General features: G+C 41.0%; 1 protein-coding gene across 4 annotated transcripts in view; it reads right to left on the bottom strand.

Annotated features, from left to right (window-relative positions):
• GOLGA4 (golgin A4) overlaps positions 1-20,523 on the bottom strand; it is a 59,085-nt gene extending 38,562 nt beyond the window's left edge. Inside the window, exons 1-5 of one of the 4 annotated variants that reach the window (XM_042888432.1) lie at positions 20,464-20,523; positions 16,110-16,205; positions 7,988-8,086; positions 3,583-3,648; positions 2,321-2,635 (exon numbers count right to left, since the gene is read on the bottom strand). In XM_042888432.1, coding sequence (XP_042744366.1) covers positions 2,321-2,635; positions 3,583-3,648; positions 7,988-8,074 — 468 coding nt within the window. In that variant the 5' untranslated portion in view covers positions 8,075-8,086; positions 16,110-16,205; positions 20,464-20,523. Of the gene's footprint in view, positions 1-2,320; positions 2,636-3,582; positions 3,649-7,987; positions 8,087-16,109; positions 16,206-19,839; positions 20,026-20,463 lie in introns of those variants that run through there. The other 3 variants (XM_042888429.1, XM_042888430.1, XM_042888431.1) reach the window with 3 other exon arrangements.
• Between the last annotated feature and the right edge of the window lie 2,714 nt (positions 20,524-23,237).

Raw genomic sequence — 23,237 nt, 5'->3', positions numbered from 1 at the left:
CTTTGCACATACACGAGCAGACAGACTGGAAATGAACAACATTTTTCATTGTAAGCTGACAAAAGGACTTCATGAGTAACTGCACAATTTAGTTTAATTAAAAATCTGATCACAATTGCCTAAGCTGTCCGAAGCTGAAGTAGCATAATGGCACTTGGAATCACAATGCACTCTTCCAACTACTGAAAAACTATGGGAAAACCAATGCAAAACATCAAAACCAGAAATCTGTAAGTCAATTAACATCTTCAAAATGTAATTTAAAATAAATTAGAACTTTTCAGAATTCAAAGCTACTGTTAAATTTGAGTCATACTTACTTCATACTTAGAAGAAAACAAAAACTATATTCTTGAGATGCCAACTCTGGGCTCTACCACCAACGAGAAAGAATTTTAAATCTTAAAATTCTCACTATATGTCCAATGCCTTTCTTCCAAACTCCAACACGTCTTTAAATGGAATCCAAAGATCTGGAGAAACTCTCTCACACAAAAACTATCTTTTTGATAGAGAGGACTTGCTGGACAGACTGCACTAAAAACACAAAACCAAATCTACAATTTGGAGAATTCCCATTTTAACAACACTTTTTTACCTAAACCTTTAGAAAATATAACCTTATTATACTAACTGGAAGACTATGAAAGAATGGGAGATGATAACGAATGAATTAATGAAACACAGCTAATTTTTTAAGATATACGTTAAACACAGTAGTTGCTGTATATCTCTTAGTTTGCATGCATTTTGGCACTGACAGCCAAAAATCCACACAGAAACACACAGAACAACAAAAAACTTAGAAGTGGTATACCTAGAAGTTATGGTGAACAGAACTTAATGACTGAAAACAAAGTGTCTGTCTACGATAAATGCACGGAGTGAAGCACTCAGTGTAGCTGTACAGCTACAGAAGCAAAGTATGACAAGTTAGCCATGCTCAGCACTACTCTCAATACCAGCCCAGGTACACACTTTCACCAGAAAACCTCCTGGACCTGTATCTGGGTATATAGCTGAGGAAAACACACAGAGTGACACTCAACTGTGTTCCCAACAGCAAGTAATTATTTACAAACAAGAGATGAAAAGGGAGAAACTTGAACAGGCTGGAGAGGCTGGCTGACAAGAATCTCATGAAGTTCCACAAGGCAACACCAAAGCCCTGCACCTGGGAAGGAATAACTCCAAGGGCCCAGCTGGGAAGCAGCTCTGCAGAGAAGGACCTATGGGTCCTGGTGGCTACAAAACTGAATGCGAGTCAGCAACATGCCCTTGCTGCTTAGAAGGCTAATAGCAGTCTTGGCTGCATCAGGCAACGCACTGCCAACAGGTCAAGAGAGGTGATTTGTCCACTTCGGATTGGTGAGGCCACAATTGAAGTACTACTAAGTGTTCCAGTTTGGGGCCTCCCAGCACAAGAGAGACCCGGACATACTAGAAAGGGTCCAAGGGAAGGCTGCCACCAAGATAATGGAGGGATCAGAGCACCTCTTCAACAAGAAGAGGCTGAGATTGTTCAGCCTGAAGCACAGGGGGCTCTTGTCAATGTCCCTAAATTCCTGAAGGGAGGGCAAAGACGGAGCCAGGCTCTTTCCAGACAAGAAGCAATGGGAACAAACTGGAACATTAGAATCACAGAATGGCCAGGGTTGGAAGGGACCTCAAGGATCATGAACCTCTAACCCCCCTGCCACATGCAGGACCACCAACCTCCATTTAATACTAGACCAGGCTGCCCAGGGCCCCATCCAACCTGGCCTTGAACACCTCCAGGGATGGTACATCCACAGCCACTCTGGACAGCTGTTCCAGCACCTCACCACTCTCACAGCAAAGAACTTCCCCCTGACATCCAACCTAAATCTTCCCTCCCTCAACTTAAAACCACTTCCCCTTGTCCTGCCAGGTTACCTCTGAATACCAGGAAGCACTTCTGCGCTTTGCAACTGACAGACCACTGGCCCAAGGTGCCTGGGGGGCTGTGGAGACTCAACCAAGGAGAACTCCAAAAGCCACCCGAACATGCTTTGGGTGGCCCTATTTGAGCAGGGATTGGACCAGATGGACTCAGATTCCTCCCTACCTCAGCTCTTTTGTGATTCTGTGAGAAGTATTTCCACATCGCGCTACCAGCAAAACTTTTGGCTTGCCTAGGCCAAACATAACCAGATTTAGTATCATCACTGAAAGTCCATGCCATCTACAAGAGCATTTGTTCCAAGCTGAGGAAAACTGCAGAGAAAAAATGATGACTCACTACTGTGTATACCAGTCCTACTTTTTTCCTTCCTCTCTCTTCAGTGCCATCGCTTACCTCAGCGTATTTCCCTCTGTAGTTGCCCAAGCTGCGCTCCATTCGGCGCAGTCGCTGCAGCAGCTGCTCCCTGCTGAGGCTGTCTGCATTTCCTGAAACCTCCTCGGTCTCACTTTCAATGTCAGAAGGTGGGTCAAAGGTGGGACCAGCTGCATCCACATCCAGCCGATTCAGAGAATCTCTGGAGGACGTTCGTACCAGGGACTCTTTAGAAGAAGAGCGGAACAGGGACTCTTTCACTGGGCTTCGAAACAGTGACTCCATGGAGGGAACTCGGAGCTGAAGACGCTGGGTGAATGACTGAGCATCACTTGGCTGTGAAAACCCAAACAAGAAGTTACTTCTGCACTGCTTTTAGGCAGACAAAAACAGTAAGGCTGAGGAAACAGAGACCTGAGTAAGGTCAAGGGACCACTGTCACCCAACAGAGCACCTTAGAGATGACACCATCTCTACCATTCCCTTAGCAGTCACCTCCCTGTGTGGAAAAAACAGCCGTGCAAACTACCAGGTGTGGGCAGTTTCAGAGAACAACTAAATTCAGTACACTGCAGCTCTGATTTACTCTCCTGGAAGCATATATTACTGTGCAAGCCCATCAGAAAGTGAATACGTAACTAAAACAAATAGCTGCATTTACTTTTTATCTCAAATTAAAACATATAAATGTGACTCACTTCTTGATGTATTAAACAGAAGTTTGCATTTATCGCAAAGATACCAAAACCTTTTCCTACGATTGAGAAAATAAACTCATTGTAAAAGTCCTTGTACAACAGTTCTAACGGGATCTTGAAGATTCTTTTTTATTTTAAATGGTTTTAAGATTTTTACACAAAATGCAATTACTGATTTGTGCAACACAAATCCTTGTGAGGTTTTAAAACAGCAGAGCCCATGCTATGGAGATATACATTGCTGGTGCTACAGCAGTGACTTTACAGCACTACCAAACGATGCAGCCCACACAAAGGCTGGAATGCACACAGTAGGAATTGCTGCTAATCCCACTACAGCAACCCAGACCTATTTCTGAGGTGTATTAAAGAATGACCTCCACCTTATTACTAGTGACGACTTTTTTTAAGCCTATCAATTCTTTTCCTTCAGCTAGAAAGTAACTCTATCTTAATACCATCTTAGTAACATGCCAAAGTACTTCTCATCCCTTCTCCAGCATGAAGATGCACACTGGGCACTTTGGCTAAGTTAATACAAATGAACCATGGCAGTGAAAGACAAAACAAAAGCCCCATAAGTACCTGAGGGGATGCTGGCTCACTTCCATCGTTTTCAGTCGATCTGGGAACTGTTTGCTTAGGTAAATGCTGCAGGAGGAAAAACAACAGTTAGAAGGAATAGACTAATGACTAGATTTCATCATTCCTACAAATGACACCCATGCTTTTTTCTTGTCTGTGTTTCCAGTACTTTCTTTAAAATGTTTATTCCGATATGTTCATGCAAACAAGCTAGTTTGTTAAACTCCAAACATACTGCTGCAATATAGTGAACTACCAAGCAGCTATGTGTGCATAGATTAGTATGAGACATCCGCAAACACCAACATTTCCAATTAAATTATTCATAATGATTATTTATGTAACATTTATGCACAGATCAAAGGAACATCAGAAAAAGACAAACTAACAGCAGGGGAAAAAAAAATTGAACTGGGGATCAGTGTCTACAGCTGATGTGAGGAACACTGAAATCACATCATCCTCCTCTACTTAAGAAGGCATAGAAAGAGGGGAAAAAAACACAGAAACTTGTTACTTGGACAAATACACCATTAACACTAACACTGTTTTAGACTCCGAGAAAGCCCAATATTAGACTTTCAGAGAACACATCTTGTGTAAGACTGGACACATACATTTTTCTGCACTCCCAAATAAGGAGGGGAAAAAAATTCTACAAAAACAATAGTTTTATTTTCATTGTGGATTTCAGACCTTTCTGTCCTTTGTCTGTTCTGCTGTTCCTATGCCCTGTGCTCAGGTGCTCCCTAAACATGTACAGATTCAGAGAGTTTTCTAGTGCTGAAGTCAGGTCACAGTGATGTAGTAGAACAAGCTAGAAACTCTCTTGGATATTATTTTTTTCCAAGAGATGCACTGAAAAATACTGAACAAAATATAAGGAATAGGGTTATGAGCAATGTAACTTTCCAATTAAGATGTGCAGATATGCATGGAAGCACAAGCATCAGAGGAATGCATCACAAAAAAAAAGGGGCTTCAGTATGGTTTGATATGGACCAAACTCAATAAAGTATTGAAATGTCACAGAAGATAGAAATCCAGACAGCTAAGTAAGCTCGAGAAATTAGCAGATACCCATACAGACTCAGACTAGGTGAAATGAGCAATAATGAGCCACACAGCAAGTCTGTCTGGATTTGGAAATTGCATTTCGTCTGGCTTGAACAAAATCTGCGTTCCATTTAATAGCACCACATTGTCATAGTGGGTTTGGTTTTAATGGATTAAGAGCTCTTACTGGTTTTTGAACTAAAGCATTCCCAGGTTTTACTCTGGGCTGCATTACCTGTTCTCTCATTTCTTAACTGGAAAGCCAGCAGTAAGGGTAATCCAAATAAAAAACTACTTTCTGCTTTACAATAAAGCATCTATTTATTTCAGTGGTGATAGTCCAGGTCCAGTACTCGACAAACAGGAGAGAAAAGACATACTTCAGCAAGAATTCACACTAACTACACCTTTCAAAAACCACCTATTCTGATTATTATCAGTAGAATTAAAGGAAACTGTGTAGGGTTTGTACATCTACTTCATAATGATACTTTAATAATATTTAAGTCATTTTAAAACACAAGAGTAATTAGATTTATTACATTAAATTTATAAACACATATAAAAAAGTATCCTTTTCAACTGTTAAGATCCTTTAAAAAAATGCCATCTCAAAACTGAAACTAATGCCACCTCTTTTAAAGTTTTCCTCTTCATTGTGCTGGTATCTTTGCTTTCAGCCTACGTGAACAGAAGCAGAGCCTACGTTTAGGACTGTATTTGCTATCAGAATAAATCACAAGAATGCACTGGTTATATTTCATGTAGAACCTGGACCTCACATACCTAGCTGCTGCAGTTCTAACTGCCCTAGCCTGTGCTCTAGGGCAAAGGGTCATTCTGTAGTGTCCATAAAGTGAAAGGTAAGCATGAATAAAGGTTGCTACATATAAATATAGATTCAAGAGGCTTTGAAGAGCTTAGAAGCCTTTCGTAAGCCTCAAGAGTTGGTTTGGTGAAACTGGAAGCAAAAAGTGTGGGCACTTTGAGTCTTAAAACCTCTAGAGAAATGACAGGCTTCCTGACCAACAGAAGTCTTCCATTATTCCCCAGAACATAACACAACAACTGTATCTGTATCCAAAGACAGTTTACAATTATTAATAAAATGTTTGCTTTCCATCATTAAGAGGTATAAACCAGAGCTCAATTTTAACTGGAACCCTCGGGGAACTCTTGATATTTGTACTTCCCTACATTCTTATTCCTGAAATGCAAACTGATTTATCATACTATTTATTTCCTAAGGGTATAAATATTTTCATGTGCCTAAAAATTTAAAGCTTAAGTGTCTGTATTTAAAAACACTCTACTGTTCTTCCTCTCTTCCTCAAGCACCGCAAAATTTTGAGTAAATTATGGAGGAAGGAAGAAGAGTTTTGTATACATTTTTTTCCCCACAATCTTTCCTCTCCAAAAAAATACCTCCACATCCAACAATATCTGCACTGTATTTTTTCATGTAAGGAAATCCCCAAAGCTCAGTTAGCAGAGAGCTTACGCCAGCCTCCTCAATGCTGAGCAAAAAAACCAGCACAGTTCCAGCCACTTCGCCCTGCTGCCCATTCTCTTGGATCACACATCACCTGTACACACACAGCTAAAATACCAGCCTGTCTTAGCAAAACTTATTTATATGTTTGTGTGTGCTGATGAAACGCTCATTCTCCTATATCTTTAGTTTATGCAGGTTTCCCATATGTTCATCTTTGGTTTTCTTGTATTTGTAATAACCAGCACTCTTCTTCCTTGAAGACTTTTCATCGCTGTTTTCTGTTCTTCACTGACCCATCCTGAATTCTTACACTGAGAGCACTTCTTGTCAAAAGGTTCAGAAAATAAAATCAGTTTTACAGGTAAGATTATTAAACACTCATTGGTAACACATTACCTGTAACTCCCACACTGTAATTACTTGCAGCGCATGCAGCTTTGCATGTAAACATACAAGATGGCAACTGCTGGCACTGAAGTATATACAGAGAATACAAAGGCAACTTTGGAGCACTCACATGACTGTATTCTTTTCACAATCCAGCTGTACAAGGGATATGCTGCAGTGTACTGAAAAACAGTCCATGATTGTTTACGCTTAATTTTATCTGCAGAATTTAAAGTAACTATTACTGGACCTTGAATGTGGTCAAAATACCTAGAAACTAAAAAGGAAAAAAAAAATGCTTACAAAATCTAAAAACTATTCCAAAGCTTCAGATTTCAGTAGTCTGAATATCAACTTTGCACCTCCTCAAAAAGCTCAATCTGGAGAGCACTATGCCTGAGCTAGTAATGAAGCTGTGCTCTGAGATAACAAGCAAAAAACACTTTGGCACACACAAAGTCTTTGCACAAATCACCTTTTCTAGCAGTTTCAGTCTCATCATTTCTAGCTTGAGACAATCCCATCACAGCATAGTGTACACCCTGTTATAGCCTTCAGCGTCTTTTCATTTTCAGCCTCTGCATGAGCAGCAAGAAAGGACTTGCTAAATCAGAAAAGGAACGTAAGGAATCACGAATTGAGGATGATATGTGACTCCACGATTTTAGCATGTTTTGAATCGCTGTGCACTCAGGAATGCCATGGCTCTGAAGCACATGAAGGAGGACACCCCAGTTCCATGGCAACAATCAGAATCACACAGCTTTGCTTCTGTATGTGTCAGAAATTAGAAGGCCGCTTTCCTTCTTGTGCCTGCTATTTTCTCTCCAGTTGTCTTGTTCTCTTCCAACCAGGCTTTGCCATCTGCATAATTTGTATATTATGCAAACAACTATATATTTAAAATGAAATCTAACAATTTAGGAAAAAAGTCCATTCAGCCTCACAGTAATACCATTCAGGTTACCAATTAGAAGCAGTTGAATTTCTCTGTCTCTGTATAACGATTTCCTACTGCCATCAACAGTAAGTTACATTGAACCTTCCACTGTAGGCAGCAAAATGTTTCTGTGTCCAAAAATTACATGCAATCTCAGTGTTTATCATATTTATTTATCTTGAAATACAAACATACATAAAATGAAGAGGAAGACTTTCAATAGCATTATCGAATTCTAAGCAACAAGTGTACAAATTTGTGCAACAATTACTTAAAAGTTGAGTAAAGTATTGTTACCCATGTAACAGAAAATGTGTTAATTTTGGTGTTACAATAAATTCACATCATACAGCACACCAGCCAGGAGCTATCAGGTACTAACTCAGTGAAATTTAGTGCAGGGTTAGCAACAAGGTAGTTAAGATGCCATTGTGAGAACAAGCCACAAGCAACACTAGGTTTGCCTTCTAGTACAGGACTCTCCTGCCTCTCCTAAAGGCATCACTAAGAGGGGTGGGAGGACTCACCACACCGTCACTCTGTGGCTTAGGTTGCTTGGTGGGATCCAAAGCAAAGATAGTATACTCAGAGAGAAAAGCAGGCTCTGCTATCATCCCGGCTAGAAGCTGTCATTCAATGCAAAAAGTACGAAAACGAAGATAAATCAAATGATAAGGTAAAGAAGGTTGCAAAATTGTACTGTTTTTTGACACTACTGAAAACACTGTCAGAAGGTACAGCAGTTCATGAGACAAGACACTGATAAAGGTAGGACAAGAGCACAAATTATGCATTAGGTCATTCAGTTTATTATTTAGAAGAATGGGAAACATGGTTTTTGAAAAGTATTGTATTCAAGCCCAACATAATGAAAGCATTTCAGGTACTGACATTGACTTTTTTTTTTAAGTTCTGTAGGTGACTTGCCTTCTGATCTCACTGAGCCCTCTTTGCTCTCAAAACTACATGTGAAAAACAATCACAAAAGAAGTGTATAATCACAAAGCAGCAGTGCTACAGGAAAGCCTGATGGCCTCACGAATCAGAAGTACATAAATTCTCAGCAAGAAATGAAATGCTGATGAAATGTTTAAGACGCAGAATGCTTTATACAGGATAACGTTTAGACAACACCAGTTAGGATGATGAAACACCATTTTGAAAGTACTTGTACACAGATTATGGCGAACACTATTAACCAAAAGATGATGAACATTTTAGAAATGGAACTTACATTACTTTCAGCTTAGATTAATCGCTTTCAAAACATGACTGCCAAGGACTTCAAGAATCCAGATGGTTCTAATTACCATTTCCTAGCAATGGTAGGCTAATGCTTGCTTCTCAAAATATTAGACTGTGCAATTTCACCACAGCATTTCGCATAAACCAAATTCCTTGCATTACCCAAACAACTTGTATTAAAAAAAAAAAAAAAAAATCCTACTTCACCTCTAAGAAATTATTCTTCATCTGAAATAAAAAAGTGGACAGTCATCCAAGAATGGTTGTTTTTAGTAATGCCTTTAAGTCCACATCTATATAAGTGTAATAAGGTTCTAGCAGGAGGGCTAAAGCAGTACTGTCTCACACACACACACACACACACAAAAAGCCAAACAAAATCAAACAAGAAAAAAAACTCACCCACACCCAACCATATGGGAAAGACAATAAAGAAGCTTAAACAATGGAGTTGATCTTAAAAATTCATTCCAGCTACTTGGCAGACAATTGGCAGCTTTTCCATAGCAAGATAAGCATATCCAAGGTACCAGCATCTGCATAGCCTAAGCCACCCCAATGCACACTACTTATTGTTACGTTGTTAAATTCATACATGCTTTCTTATTTCTTATGCCATACTACTTAAATCTGCCGACATACAACTCTGGGTCTGTCTCGCAAACAATTGTTAACACAAACAATAGAAAGCAATTGACAATACTGCTGAGTTTCATAAATGATAACCAGAAGCCTGAAGCAAGCACATCACTACATTACCATGCTGTTGCTCGAGCCTACTGCCAAGAAGACAAGGCTAGCACAAAAGGGAAGGAACAAACCCTACAAACAAAGTCAGGTAGAAGACAACAATAGTGCCTGAGGCAGAACAGAAAATCATGTGAAATTGAGATCACAAGATACTTCATTCCCATTAACCAATAGATGAGCTTCACACTTCAAACAGCTACAAAAGAGAGTCATGGTCCAAGAATGATACTTATTGGTTAAAGTAGCCCTTTTAAAACTGGCTGTATCTTCTCATTAATGAACTCATCCTCTGTTCTCAGATGTTGGATGCTCAACACTGAAAATGTTTAAGTAGTTGCTCATACATATTTTGCTCCAGCAATTCATTACCTGCTATTTTATATAGTTATATTATAGGCAGTGCTGCTAGATAAGTCTTATAATAACACTACCAAATACTTCCCAAAGTATATATCATTTTTATTAGCACTTCTTCATTTCTAACAGTTCTGCATGGTGTTAGTGCTAGCTATTTATTTTTTTTTTCTTAGTCACTAAAAATGATTCACCCATACCTGAAAAAAGAAGAGAAGAAAAAAATCGACAAGAAAAAAAAGGCAGCCTGCCAAAGCAAAACAGTTGGAAATATTGCCACAATGGGTTCTCCTGCTTGAGAACTGTGCCACTCCTAATGACCTTAGCGGGGTCAGAAACATTAAGCAGCATCTACTGCTAAGCTATCTAATGTATCATTAGCACTACCACCTCAGCCTAATGTCAGTTGATGTAATCAGTAAACTAGACAGGTAGAGAATCCAATTGTTCCTAGCATGCTTCAGACCAGAGAGAATTTGCAAAAATCTAAGTAATGCTTTAATTAGTTTTCTCTAGTGCTCTGAATGCCATCAAATTGCACTTAAAGCCTTTTAGAGAAAAAAAACTAAAATGCTACTAAAGTCTTTCGATATTCTATGCTTCAAGCATGCTCCATGGTAAATGAACAAATGAACTCCCTATTGCACACTGACTTTTAACTCAGGCACCAAATTAAGTATGTGATGTTGCTGATCTTTTATCATAATACAGAACTTCTACTTTATCTTACTGACCAACAGTAAGGATTTCTACCTTTCAGAAAAAGTTAGAAATGAGATAAATTAAGTAATTAACCAAAAGACCAGATGATGCTACACTTCTTTAAGTACTACGTATTGTTACTTGAGAGTTAATCTCTTCAGGGTTTTAGAAACAGAGTTTCTTCAGCCCTCAAGTCTGGTCTTGGTTAAGCAGTCTTACTTGTTCTTTGAAGGCTGAACCCCAGAACCAATCATGTTTATAGCTTCTGCTATTCTTCCTCCCTCTGAAGAATCACCCCGCTCAAATCTTCTTTTGCTCTGCCGACTCTGAAGAATGGAATGCATAAACTAAAGCAGCTATGACCCCTACATCAAAAGCTTTCTTAGAAGGCTGTGAAAGAAAAGACAGAATTTAAGGGGGATTATGGTGCAACTCAACTCTTACTGTTCATGGAAGACGGGAATTATTGAATCAATTCATATTGCATATACATAACGCTTGGTTGTCAAAGGCAGTCATTCCCTCTCAGAATTTCAGATGAAGATGCTGTTATGTAAACTTGCAAATTCACACATTTTGTTAGCCAAGTACATCATGGTGCATGTGCATTTCAAGTATATTGATGTTTAGAAGCTTCTCTAATTGTATGTGTACAGTTTTCCATGCATACATGTACAGTAAAACCGAGGGAAAGAGATTATACTACAAGCTTGACTAAAAGACAAGCCAGTAGTTCACTCATTCTGCTCAAGAAGCCAGGGATGTCAGCTATCAGGTGTAACTAAGAGGAATATACCATTCCCCAACAGTAAGGGGGAAAAAAGAAGAAAAAAAATAAAAGGAAAAAAAAGTTTATTTGCCCAATACGGGGAAAGCCAGAAAAGTTGTGAATAATTCAGTAATTTGCTTATTGAATAGGTTTGTGCAATTCATAATGATCTCTTCATACCTCATTCCTACTGTGTTCGTGGAATTAAAATACTGGAGAAAGAACTCAAAGTTCAAGAGTTCTCTCCAATTAAAAAAGCTTCAATCAATGAGTTCTGAACTGCATTTACAGGAAGAGGTAATACTGAACAAACAGCCCTTTCTGGATTTGCTTTCATTTTCATGAGCTATCTAAACAAATCTGTGCATGCATCAAGAGCTATAAAAAACAAGCTTCAGATAAGAACTAGGTTGTACAGCCTCCAAAACTCCGTTTTGAAGTTGCATTTAACAGAGACTGATCCTGGCAGTATTTATTTGGAAGTACTTCAAACTGGATGAATAAATAAAAGATGTAGCACTAACTAAGGTAGAAAAACAAAAACTATTTCTGGTTTTACTTGGCTTCCTTTATTATTAGCCTATGCTAGAAAAGTGTTTCAATTCATTTTAGAAGTCAACATAAAGCCTGAGAAGCCCACTGCTAGTTTATCTTTAGCTCTAAAGGGAGCTAAATATGCGGTGCTCTGCTGTTACTTCCATGACACTCCTGAGGATGTGAGTGATATCTGGACCTGGATAACTGACAAGTCCTACACAGCAAGCCATTGGCTGTTTGCTCGTGCTTGGTGGCCCCAAACTACCTTTCTTATCTTCACTGGGTGGACACATCGTACTACATAGGTCATAGATTGCTCCCAAAGTAATGCCTCCCATTTATTTCCATGGAAACCGCAACAGATTCAAAGAGCACAACAGCACCACTTCATTGGCAGAGCAAGTTAAAAAGCTGCATGACCCTGTGGAATCTGGTTTGTCTTTCAAGTTGCTGCCCACTCCCAAAACACACCACCTACTGTCTCACTGTGCTCACATACACTGTTTGGTGTCCATAAACGTTCAGCAAGTGTCAATGAATATCAAAAAGTGCCATTTTTTCCACGTGGATGAATTCAAGGACAGACACTTGCTTCAGATGCACTTTCATATCAGATACCATTCTGTTAGACTGCCCCTCTGCTGCCATCTTTCGCATGACAACAAAACGTAATGGAATACTGGTGGGAAGGTTCAACCTTTATCACCATATTACCAACATCCATGTCTGACACAGTGGGCCAAAACAATAAAATAGGAGGCATTACTTACGGAGCAGCTCTTGTGCATACCAGAAAAATTTGAATTTCTAGGAAAGATAAGGAGGATGATTGATGCATTTGCCCTCAAATTCTGCTCAACAGACTGAAATTTGAAAACCAAACTCTGTTCTTCTCTGGAAAAGACTGGAAGTAGCAAGAATTTGGTTTTAATCATGCAGATCTGTTTCGAATGACAAGAAGTCCGACGCAGAAAGCACCTGATGGACAACTTGTTTGAAGAAGTTCTAGCTAAGTATCAATAAATGCTTTCATCTCACATAAGAAGAGACCTCTGCTTTTTCCTTATACAGAAAACAAAACAAGCTTCTCTGTATCCTCCATGGAGAGTCACAGCTTTATTGAAATAGAAGCCAAAGAATGAAGGCAACAATAAAAGAAACTTATGCTAGTGTTCCTTAAATGAAGTGCAGAGGTTTTTTAAATCCGACAGCACTTGCAGTTAAAAAAAAAAACAAAGAAAAAGTTGTCACTGAAGAGCATCAAGTAAGAATGTTTGCCTGAAGGTTTTATTTTAATTCTTTGATCACAATCATATTGCCAATTACAAGTTTAATTCACTCTGATTTTTTTAAATTCTAAACATATTGAATTTACATTGCAGTTTCCACATGCCATACCTGTAGCCTTGACATTGCAGCACCAAAAGTGTGAAAACATCTTTACTATGAGTGATGAGGTGCTGGAACAGCTGCCCAGAGAGGCTGTGGATGCCCTGTCCATCCCTGGAGGTGTTCAAGGCCAGGTTGGATGGGGCCCAGGGCAGCCTGGGCTGGCATTAAATGAGGAGATTGGTGGCCCTGCCTGTGGCAGGGGGTTGGGGATTCACGATCCTTGAGGTCCATTCCAACCCTGGCCATTCTGTGATTCTGTGAACATTTATCTATTAAAATACCTATTAATCTATACATACTAAAATAGAATAGACCAGTGAGAGGTGAAAAAACACACAATGGAACTCCAAAACACTGCAGAGTTCTATTTGCTTAAGCTTTCTATACCATGTTGGTTAATACCTATCCATGTACTACAGAAACATTACAGCATCCTTCAAAGCCAAACATTTTCAGTGAATTAAATGTTGTCTAACCTTAGTTCTTCATAACACCGTTGACAACATATGTAATAACATATGAATGATCAAACAATAACGTTGCTTAAAATTCTCTCCTCCTACCCTATAATTACTGTGTGTATTTTCAGAGATGGTCTGTAGTATCTGCATCTACTTTAAAGCACTATAAATACTGCCACTGAGCTGAACTTTAGGAAAGTTCAACAAATACACTTGAAAGACTTTCTGCTTTTAACCAGTCCTAATATTTATGAGGAATATTTGGAAAAAGAAGCTTTAATGCCATTTATCTTTCTTTCAGTAAAATTTCCATTCGATGTGAAAACAGACCTTGTTAAAAAACAGAGATTTTCATTCCTTTAGCATCCTTACTGCTTTCAGAATTTTAATTACAGAATGTGTTTCATAAGCAAAATTCTCATAACAACCCCCTATGCCAAGGGATAACTATAAATCTGGGGTCACTTTAGTACTCCACTGCCATTCTTAATCTTATTTCTCCCTCTCTCTCTGATCGTTCCAAGAGTAATCACTGTATTTAGAGCATGATAATGTTCTTCCAGCAAAACCTGGCATGTCCTGTGGGGGATTCTTTGCTTCACCTGTTTGTCTTGAAGAGCAAAGTAGAAAAAAGAAACTGGGGCACAACAAAATCAAATGAAACACTAGAAGGCAAAATTGGCAAAAATGAATAACAACCCAGGAAGTGTTGATATATATATATATAGGTAAAGTCAGAAGAGCTCAACAATACTTCAGAATGTTTTCATTTCTTAAAATACAACGTTATCAGAATGGTGAAGATAGGATTTGTTTGTTTTAATATTTTTTATTAAATCAACTAAAGAAGAAAATAAGCTTTTAGGAATGTGAACCTTCTTCAGATACGGAATAAAAGCAGCCATTCCCAAAACTAAAGGCAAGTTAAAGAAAACTGAGTTTGACTCAATGAGTAAGTTGTACTATTTGAGTGGACAAAACAGTTGGTACTTGCATAATAAAAGGGAAGAGGAGAATAAGCACTTATTCTTTTCCCTTATTATTTGCCACTGAAAACAGAGGAAAATTTTGTGTTGGCAGCGCCAAATCAGTGACTGACAAAACCCAGTGAATCAGTCACAGACAAACAGCACTGTGTCTCATAGCTTCACTAAGCATATTCCACTAAGCTTTTGCTGCTTAAAAGCGACTTACCACCCCAGTCAAATTGTTCCTTTAACCTTTATCACATCCTACTAGTTGTCTTGAGGCACTTAATACAAAAACAAACAAATGCAGCAAAGTACTTTCCTAAAATGCTTAATAATTTACCAGGGCTTACACTGCTTGCTGACACTATGGAGTATCAGTTCAGAGAAAGCCTCCCTCCAGTGACAAATGGAAGTCATTCTATATATGCAAGAGCACAGGAAAAAAAAACACACTATTTATTAGAAACCTTAATATTGCTGTTCTAAAGCACAAACCAGAACCAGAAGATAGTCTTTGCCTTGTTTCTGCTATCACTGCAGAAAACAAACTGTCAAGCATTAATCACTGGCAGTGTTTTCAACAGTGTAAGGCAAATTTCAGGATAACTGGTTACCAGCTGACAAAAATGTGTTAAAAACTGAAGTAGGTGGGCCCATGGTAAGAAAGTGCACCTTCTTCTCTTCTCCCCAGTCAAAACCAGGAAATTTGGTTTTATACCTAGGAGCTGAAGATCTCCTTTGACAATTTCACAGAATCACCAGCATTCCCTGCTTCACCACTCCAGTCTATTTCACATTCTCTAAATCGGTTCTTTTTTTATTTATTCTTAATCCTGCCATTAAAAACAAACAAGCAAACAAAAATAACCCCAGCAAAACACACAGTGCTCAATCTGAACAAGGACGAGTGCAGATTATCTCTAGTTTGCTTATGCAAGTCATTGCAAATTTAATCATATTTTATGCCTGTATTTTTAGGCTGGTGTTTTCTTGTTTGTGTTTGTTTGTTTGTTTTTTGAGACTGTTCTGAAATTTGATAATTATTACTGGTACAGTCAGAAACACTGATAAGGCTTCACTTCAATACTTTAGGCACTTTAGGCTCAATTTACCCCAACAGCTAACAGAACTCCCCCAACTTTTCAAACAAAAGGGAAGAAAAAATAATCTCTCTGAATGTCACTTCTGTCACAGTTGCTGAGTTCAGCTCAGGGATAAGACTTTTAAAACTTCAAGAAAGATTTTAAAAGCTTCTTAATGTTTAAGTTACAGCTTCAAGTTCCATTTCACTAGCAGTCAACACTATGGGATTTAACCTATAAGACTGTTCTTGTGTATAAATGCACAAGAAATAGACTGAGAAACAACAAAAAATGTTACTCAACACAAAGCTGTTTTTGTTTTGTTTTGCTTTTTTTAAAGGAAGTATTAAAGCAAAAAAAATACAGAAAACTAGTTCTGAACTGACCTCTTTGTCTGGCGTTGAAGTGCCTTCATCATTCTGCTCTGCCAATGAAGACGATCTGCTTCTTTTGTCAGTCGGTGGAGGAGACTTGGGGGGAACCTATACAGAAATCACATATATCAACAACCAGTAACATCGCCAGTTCAGAACTAATTTGTTTTTAATTATTAATAAATAATTAATTTATTTCATTTATTTTAGCAATTACTGGCTATAACATGTCAGCAAAACCCTGTGTACATCTTCCTTTTAAAGAAACCAAAATCAGCTTCCTATGCCACCTATGACTGTACCCAGCACAAAGTCTACACAGCATAAAATGTCATGAAACAGCCATGAAAGCATGCAACAAAATACTTATTTTGATTATTAGCAACCATGGTGCTCTCTGTCCACACTTGAAACTCAAGATTCATAATACAACAAATCTGTATTAACACTTGTTTAAAGTATTAATGCATTATGTTTATGTTCAAGTTTAGTTTATGTTAACATGTTCATGTTTAGTTTATGGCTCAAAAGTTTTGCACTCTGACAGGCATTTGATCATTCACATAAGGAATACCATCGAATTCCTTTAAGAAATTAGTAAAAAAAAACCTGACTGAAGAAAAACTTTTTAAAAGACTGTTTAAAATAAAATAGCATCTAAGCAAAAGAAAAGGGCAGTGGCAGAACATGACGCATTTTCTGATGTCAGTACAAAGTTGTTCCTATCAGTATTGAACATCCATTCAAAGGCATTTCACAACTCTGTGCTGAGTGAGGTTGCAACAGGCCAAGCCAACCCAAGTGTAGCTGCCAGCCTCTTGCTTCAACATTCACCTGGAGAACTTCAATACCGAAGTAAAGAATATTAAAATATCAGCAAGTTTTACATATAAAGAAACTACTGAGTGAGATTTCCCTTTAGATAAATGCAACAACATAACCAGACAACAGTGTTACCATGAAAAAAAAACAAAAGTTTCAAATCCTTTCACACTTTGTTGCAGCACCATCATTTCGATTGCATACATAAATTCTTCCTTACGAAATGTCTACCTCAAGACCGTGACTGTGCTGGGTGCTCTGAAAGGCTACCAGGCACAACAACAGCAACCTATCCCAGCTCCTCTTCCTTCCACCATCTAGCCTAAAGTGAGTTATATGAAGACATCTAGCCCTCACCACACAGAGTGAGAAAGGTTTCCAAACGTTCATCAGCACTTAGCTGCTGTTTAGGAGTATGAAGGCCTCTCTTTGCTCTGCCCTGGGTGGTTGTGCATTTGCTATTGCTGCTGGCACTCATCTGGCCAGACAATTTCGAGCCATTTCACGGGCACCACGCAGGGCAGCAGGAGCAGCCGTTGATCCTATGCAACAAACAGCACAATTCCGGAACTGAAGTTCAGAAGATCAAACGTTTGCCTCCAACTGCAAAAGCAGTTTTTTTCTCCCTGTCAGCAGTCAGAAGCTGACGTGTCCTCCATCAGACAGGTTTTCAGATGCAGGGAGCTAACATCCATTAGCTAATCACTCATGTGCAAGAGGAAAGCCTGCAAAGACCTCATGAGAAAAAGCATTCAGATGAATGCTACGATGGGAGAAATGGTGCCTGTGGATTTAATCAGTGTTCGAGAGGTAATCACAGCCTCACATACCACAGCTAGAACGCAGCTGACAGGTTTGGTGTCCCCTAGAGGGGATGACAAGTGAGGCCTCCCTGTGACAGGGTACAGGAACAAAAAGAGCAAAAATGAATGCATATACAAGTCCCATAGAACAAAAAGTGTTGAAATTTGGAAAACTTGGCTTGAAAGTATTTCACCAGGAGGTAACTCATAGTGTCTGTCATAGATGACTGAGCACACAGTAAACTGAACACAGTTTATTTATGTATCTAGTAAGAGCAAGGGAACAGAAGTACTTCCCACACCCTTGCATGGCTCCATCACATTCTACTGGCCTCAGTACCTTTGCCCTCCTTCCTCCGTTACAGAATCTATTTTGAAATGAGGCACGGGAGCTAATAGATCAGTTTATTTCACTTTTAGGAACAAATATAACGCCAATTTCCTGCTAGTAGTACCAGAGATCAAAGAATAAGTAATACTCCAAGAAATTTTCACACATAAACAAAAGTCTCCTCTTGTTCTGTCTGCTCCTCCATGTCAACCTTTGAGTTACACAGCCTGCCCACAGCAGCGCACACTGGTTGAAAGTATCTTATATTATGTTTCATAAGACTTAACAGTGCTAACATTTGTCCTGTTAATGCTGTCCATGCTAACAACCAAGTAAAGACTATAATATATTGAACTGTTGGCTGTGGATGTGAGAGAAAAATAAAGAAGTGCAACCACAGCCATTTGGGCCCAAATTTATCCACCATGTTGATTTCTAGTAAGTACTCATATATAGTGAAAACACACGTAGTGAGTGTCCTGCTAATTGGGTGATAACATCATGTACTAAGTATTGTGATCTGGCTGTTTAGAAGTAACAGTAAGTTCTGCAGGTCTCTTACCACTGTACTTGAAAGTTCAGCACTCATACCAACTCAGTATGCTATTCTGACCCGACTGTGACAAAAATGTACTTCTTCAACTCTCCAGAGAAGACTCAAAATGAATAGATATGAAAGGGCTCAAACTTGACAACTACAAAACAGGACAAGGAGAAACGGTTTGAAGTTGAGGGAGGGAAGATTGAGGTTGGATGTCAGGGGGAAGTTCTTTACTATGAGAGTGGTGAGGTGCTGGAACAGCTGCCCAGAGAGGCTGTGGATGCCCCGTCCATCCCTAGAGGTGTTCAAGGCCAGGTTGGATGGGGCCCTGGGCAGCCTGGGCTGCTATGAAACGTGAAGCTTGGTGGCCATGCATGTGGCGGGGGGGTTGGAGATTCAAGATCCTTGAGGTCCCTTCCAATCCAAGCCATTCTGTGATTCTGTGAAAGAGCTTTGCAGACAATCTATCTCCAGAATTACTGCCCCTATTTGACAGGTAAGCAATTAAAACAAACATTAAGTAGCTGAATGTCAGCAGGGTCGAAACCAGGAGACCACACAACGCTGGATCACCCATGCATCATGTTTCATCCAGCTTGGGCACAGGCAGCCGATGGCTGATCTGTCAGAAGAGCGCAGTTGCCGCCTGCAGCCTGCCATTAGCACGAGGCTGAGTTTACATCACTTCTACTCTGTTAGATTCCAAGATTTCAAGCATACTTAACCCAGCTTAGACTCAAAAAGGCACAGGCTACAGCTCCTGTCTCAGCACAAAGTCTGATGAAGTAAAGTTAACTTGTGTCAGGGCTTTTTTACCCAACTGGCACAGAGAAGATTTCTGCTTTGGCACACGCATGAAATCATCACATTTCTGGCCATGGCCGCTGCCAAAGCCTGCACACAACAGTGCTTCATTAGGAAATGCAGTTTCTAGAAACCAATGCTAATCATGTACCTTGACAGAAGTGTAAGTAAGAAAGAAAGAAAGAAAAAAAAAAAAAAAAAAAAAAAAAAAGCCAACAAAATTATCGCTAAGGAAAAAAAAGTAAAAGTGAGAACAAAATTTTTTCTCAGCTTTTCCACCTTTAAAAACACGCATGGGGCTAAACCGAGCGATAGCCGGCCTCCAAATGAGGGAAGCTGAAGGGACTGGGGGATGTGACGGGCGGACAGCAGGACGACAAGCCCTAACTCTAACTCTAACCCTAATCCTAACCCCCCACCCCCCGGCGGGCCCTGCGCTACCTGATGTTGGTTGGGGGCGGCCCGGCCCCCAGCGCCGCGCGGCGGCGTCTGCTCCTCACTGATCTTCTGCTTCAGCTTCTTGAACATGGCGGCGAGGGGAGCGCGCTGCCTCCCTGTAGTCCTTCTCGCCCTCCTCCCGCTCCTCCTCCTCTTCTCTCGCCCCTACGCTGAGACGGCGATGACCCCCAGCCCCTGCCCCGCTCGGCCGCCGCCGGCTCCCCCCTCCCACAGCAGGTGAGCGCGTCACTGCGCCTGCGCGGCCAACGTGGAGCCGAGAGCTCGGGGCGGTACGGGGCGCGGCGAGGCACAAACTTCCCACGGGAATTCGCCGCGCTCCGCAGGCTCGGATCCGGCTCGGCTGCGGGGCTGGTTCAAAGTCCGCCCCCGCGGACCTCGAGCGGGTCCGGGAAGGGAGCACGGTGATGGTGGGTGGGAGAATAGGCAGCGATAAATGGGTGGCGCGGCGAGACGGAGCCGAGATCCGAGTGGGAAGCGCTCGAAGGGTTGTCACCGCAGGGCGCGGAACGAGCTCGGGTGGTCCTGTGTGGAGAATGGTCCTGTGTGGAGAATGAGCTCGGCGATCCTCGCGGGTCCCTTCCGCCATCCCGTGATCCTGTGACTCACCAAACGCCATCCGAGGTTCCTAAGCCCTTCCTCGTGTGACGAAGCTCTTCTCCCTGCCGCCCGTTGCTGGGTGTGTGAAGGGCTGTGGAAAACACGCGGGCTTGGTTCCTGGAGCTGGCAGAAAGCCTGTCTGCTGGCAGCCACCTCGTGTCCTGTTCTATTTGCGAACCTGAGGTGTGTTATTTACAGATAGGATGTGAATAAATCATCACTGTTGCGGTTTTCTATTTGAATCTGGGTGGGAGACATTCTTGGCCGCTTTGCAGAAGCTTTGGATAGCTTGCTGGATTTTCTTAATTATTATTATTTTTACTGCGTGCATTCAGTTCTGTCAGTGAGACACAGCGAGCTGTTAAAGCAGCTGCCATTCATTCTCCAACCGTGGGATTATTTCAAAACTGTCATGTTGCCGATGATGTCATACAAAGGCTAGAAATACACAAAGGGATTTGCAAGAAATGCTGAACCATGAGTCTTCTATATAGCACTGCTCTATGAATACCACAAGCATCCTGACATAGAATCATAGAATGGCCTGTGTTGAAAAGGAGCACAGTGCTCATCCAGTTCCAACCCCCTGCTATGTGCAGGGTCACCAACCAGCAGCCCAGGCTGCCCAGAGCCACATCCAGCCTGGCCTTGAATGCCTGCAGGGATGGGGCATCCACAGCCTCCTTGGGCAGCCTGCTTGCACTGAAATACACTGCTATCACCTCTAAATAATTTGAGGAAAAAAAATAAGTATGTAGATGGATAGTTTGCTGTGCTCTGACCACAAAAATGAGCAAGATACATTCACAGCAAATATATATATATATTTAATATGTGGAAAAAATTTTGAACAGTGTATTTAGCAGTAGATAAACTGAAAGACTGATTGTGATACCTATGTATAGGTAGATTTGGAAACAGAGGACTAGGAAAGAGTTTTTGAGACTAAGATGGCAAAAATACCTGAAGAGCAGCTCACAGGGATATGAAGCAGAGTGAGCGATCATATTTAACTATGGTTTTAAAAAGGAAAAATTTGCTACTTGAGTCAGATGGCTTCTATTCCCTCTAAACCTGGCATGCATAGCATGGACCACTCCCAGGCAGCATGTTAGGGCACTGCCCAAGGAGTGCTCTGGAAAACTCTCTAACCACTGCACCTCCAGCCTCACCTCCAGCCTCCCAGCACACACATCCCCTGTTACCACACCTCTGTGCTTTGTCACAGTGCTGCTCTGTCTCTGCAGCACCTGTAATTACACTCTAATTTTGAATGTGTCTCTAAATGTACTGTGTGAATCTGATGGCTGGATGCATATTAAAAGGAAACTAACTCATACAGCCATCAGATAGAAAAGCTGAGATTACAGCTGCCTTTCATCTTGCAGGGCGTTATTATCCAGGTGGACTATCTGTCCAGATATCAGTGGGGTAAGTCAAGTTTCTCTTCCTTTCTCCAACCATGTATTATCCCAGGTATTGATACAAACTGGGGGAAAATCCCCTTGAAAGCAGCCCTGTGCAGAAGGACTTGGGGTCCTGGTGGATGAGAATCTGGCCATGAGGCAGCAGTGTGCGCCTGCAGCCTGGAAGGCCAGCTGTGTTCTGGGCTGCATGAAAAAGGGGCGGCCAGCAGGAGAGGGAGGTGATCGTCCCCCTCTGCTCGGCTCTTGTGAGGCCCCATCTGCAGCACTGCGTCCAGGCCTGGGGCCCCCAGCACAGGAAGGATGTGGAGCTCTGGGAGCGGGTCCAGAGGAGGCACTGAGATGAGCAGAGGGCTGGAGCAGCTCTGTGTGAGGAAAGGCTGAGGGAACTGGGCTTGTTCAGCTTGGAGAAGAGAAGGCTGCGGGGAGACCTCATGGTGGCCTTCAGTGCTTGGAGGGAGCGGATAAACAGGAGGGGGAATGGCTGTTTGTGAGGGTGGGTGGGGATAGGACAAGGGGAATGGTTTTAAACTGAGACAGGGGAGGTTTAGGTTGGATATGAGGAGGAAGTTTTTCACCCAGAGGGCGGTGAGGCACTGGCACAGGTTGCCCAAGGAGGCTGTGGATGCCCCATCCCTGCAGGCATTCAAGGCCAGGCTGGATGTGGCTCTGGGCAGCCTGGGCTGCTGGTTGGTGACCTGCACACAGCAGGGGGTTGGAACTGGATGAGCACTGTGCTCCTTTGCAACCCAGGCCATTTTGTGATTCTGTGAACCATGTCTTCTTCTTCTATTGCCACTGCCTGCCCTTACTTTTGTCATTTTTCCTTTTTTTCTTTTAAAGCATTTATAGCTTTGTTCATTCTTTCATAAAATGTACAAAACGTGAAAACAAGCTCTGTATTATTTCATTGGAAAAGTTAGTTCTTGTGTTCTGAGTATATATATTCAAATTCTGAAGATATATCTGATAATTCCACAAAATATGTTCATAAGCCTTCAAATTGTCCAGTGTCTGGGCAAGTTTGATTAAAACATTTTGCAATATACAAAGAATTTACTCTGAGCTCAGTGAAGTCCTGGGGGAACTGTCTGGAGTCACAATAATTCCCACCCCTTCTGGGTGACAAAGCCCTTTATGCAATGGAATAGCACTTTATTCATAGAGGGTAAGTCAGATAAAGATAAATGTATTTCTGCACAGTTCTGGATATGGTAGATAATCAAGAATAAAAGTCTGTTCCCAAGTGAATCTGTAGCAGTTATTAATGTATCTCCGTGGGAATGGAAACTGAGCATTAATGTAAGAGACTGTTTTCATAGCAGTCTAGACTTCCCTAATTGTCAGTGACAGGGGCCC

Source organism: Lagopus leucura, unplaced genomic scaffold (genome assembly GCF_019238085.1).
Source record: "Lagopus leucura isolate 7727_CA_CO unplaced genomic scaffold, USGS_WTPT01 Super-Scaffold_100157, whole genome shotgun sequence".
Taxonomy (NCBI): Eukaryota; Metazoa; Chordata; class Aves; order Galliformes; family Phasianidae; genus Lagopus; species Lagopus leucura.
The sequence above is the reverse complement of the archived record's forward strand: the minus strand, read 5'-3'. Positions and strand labels throughout refer to the sequence as shown.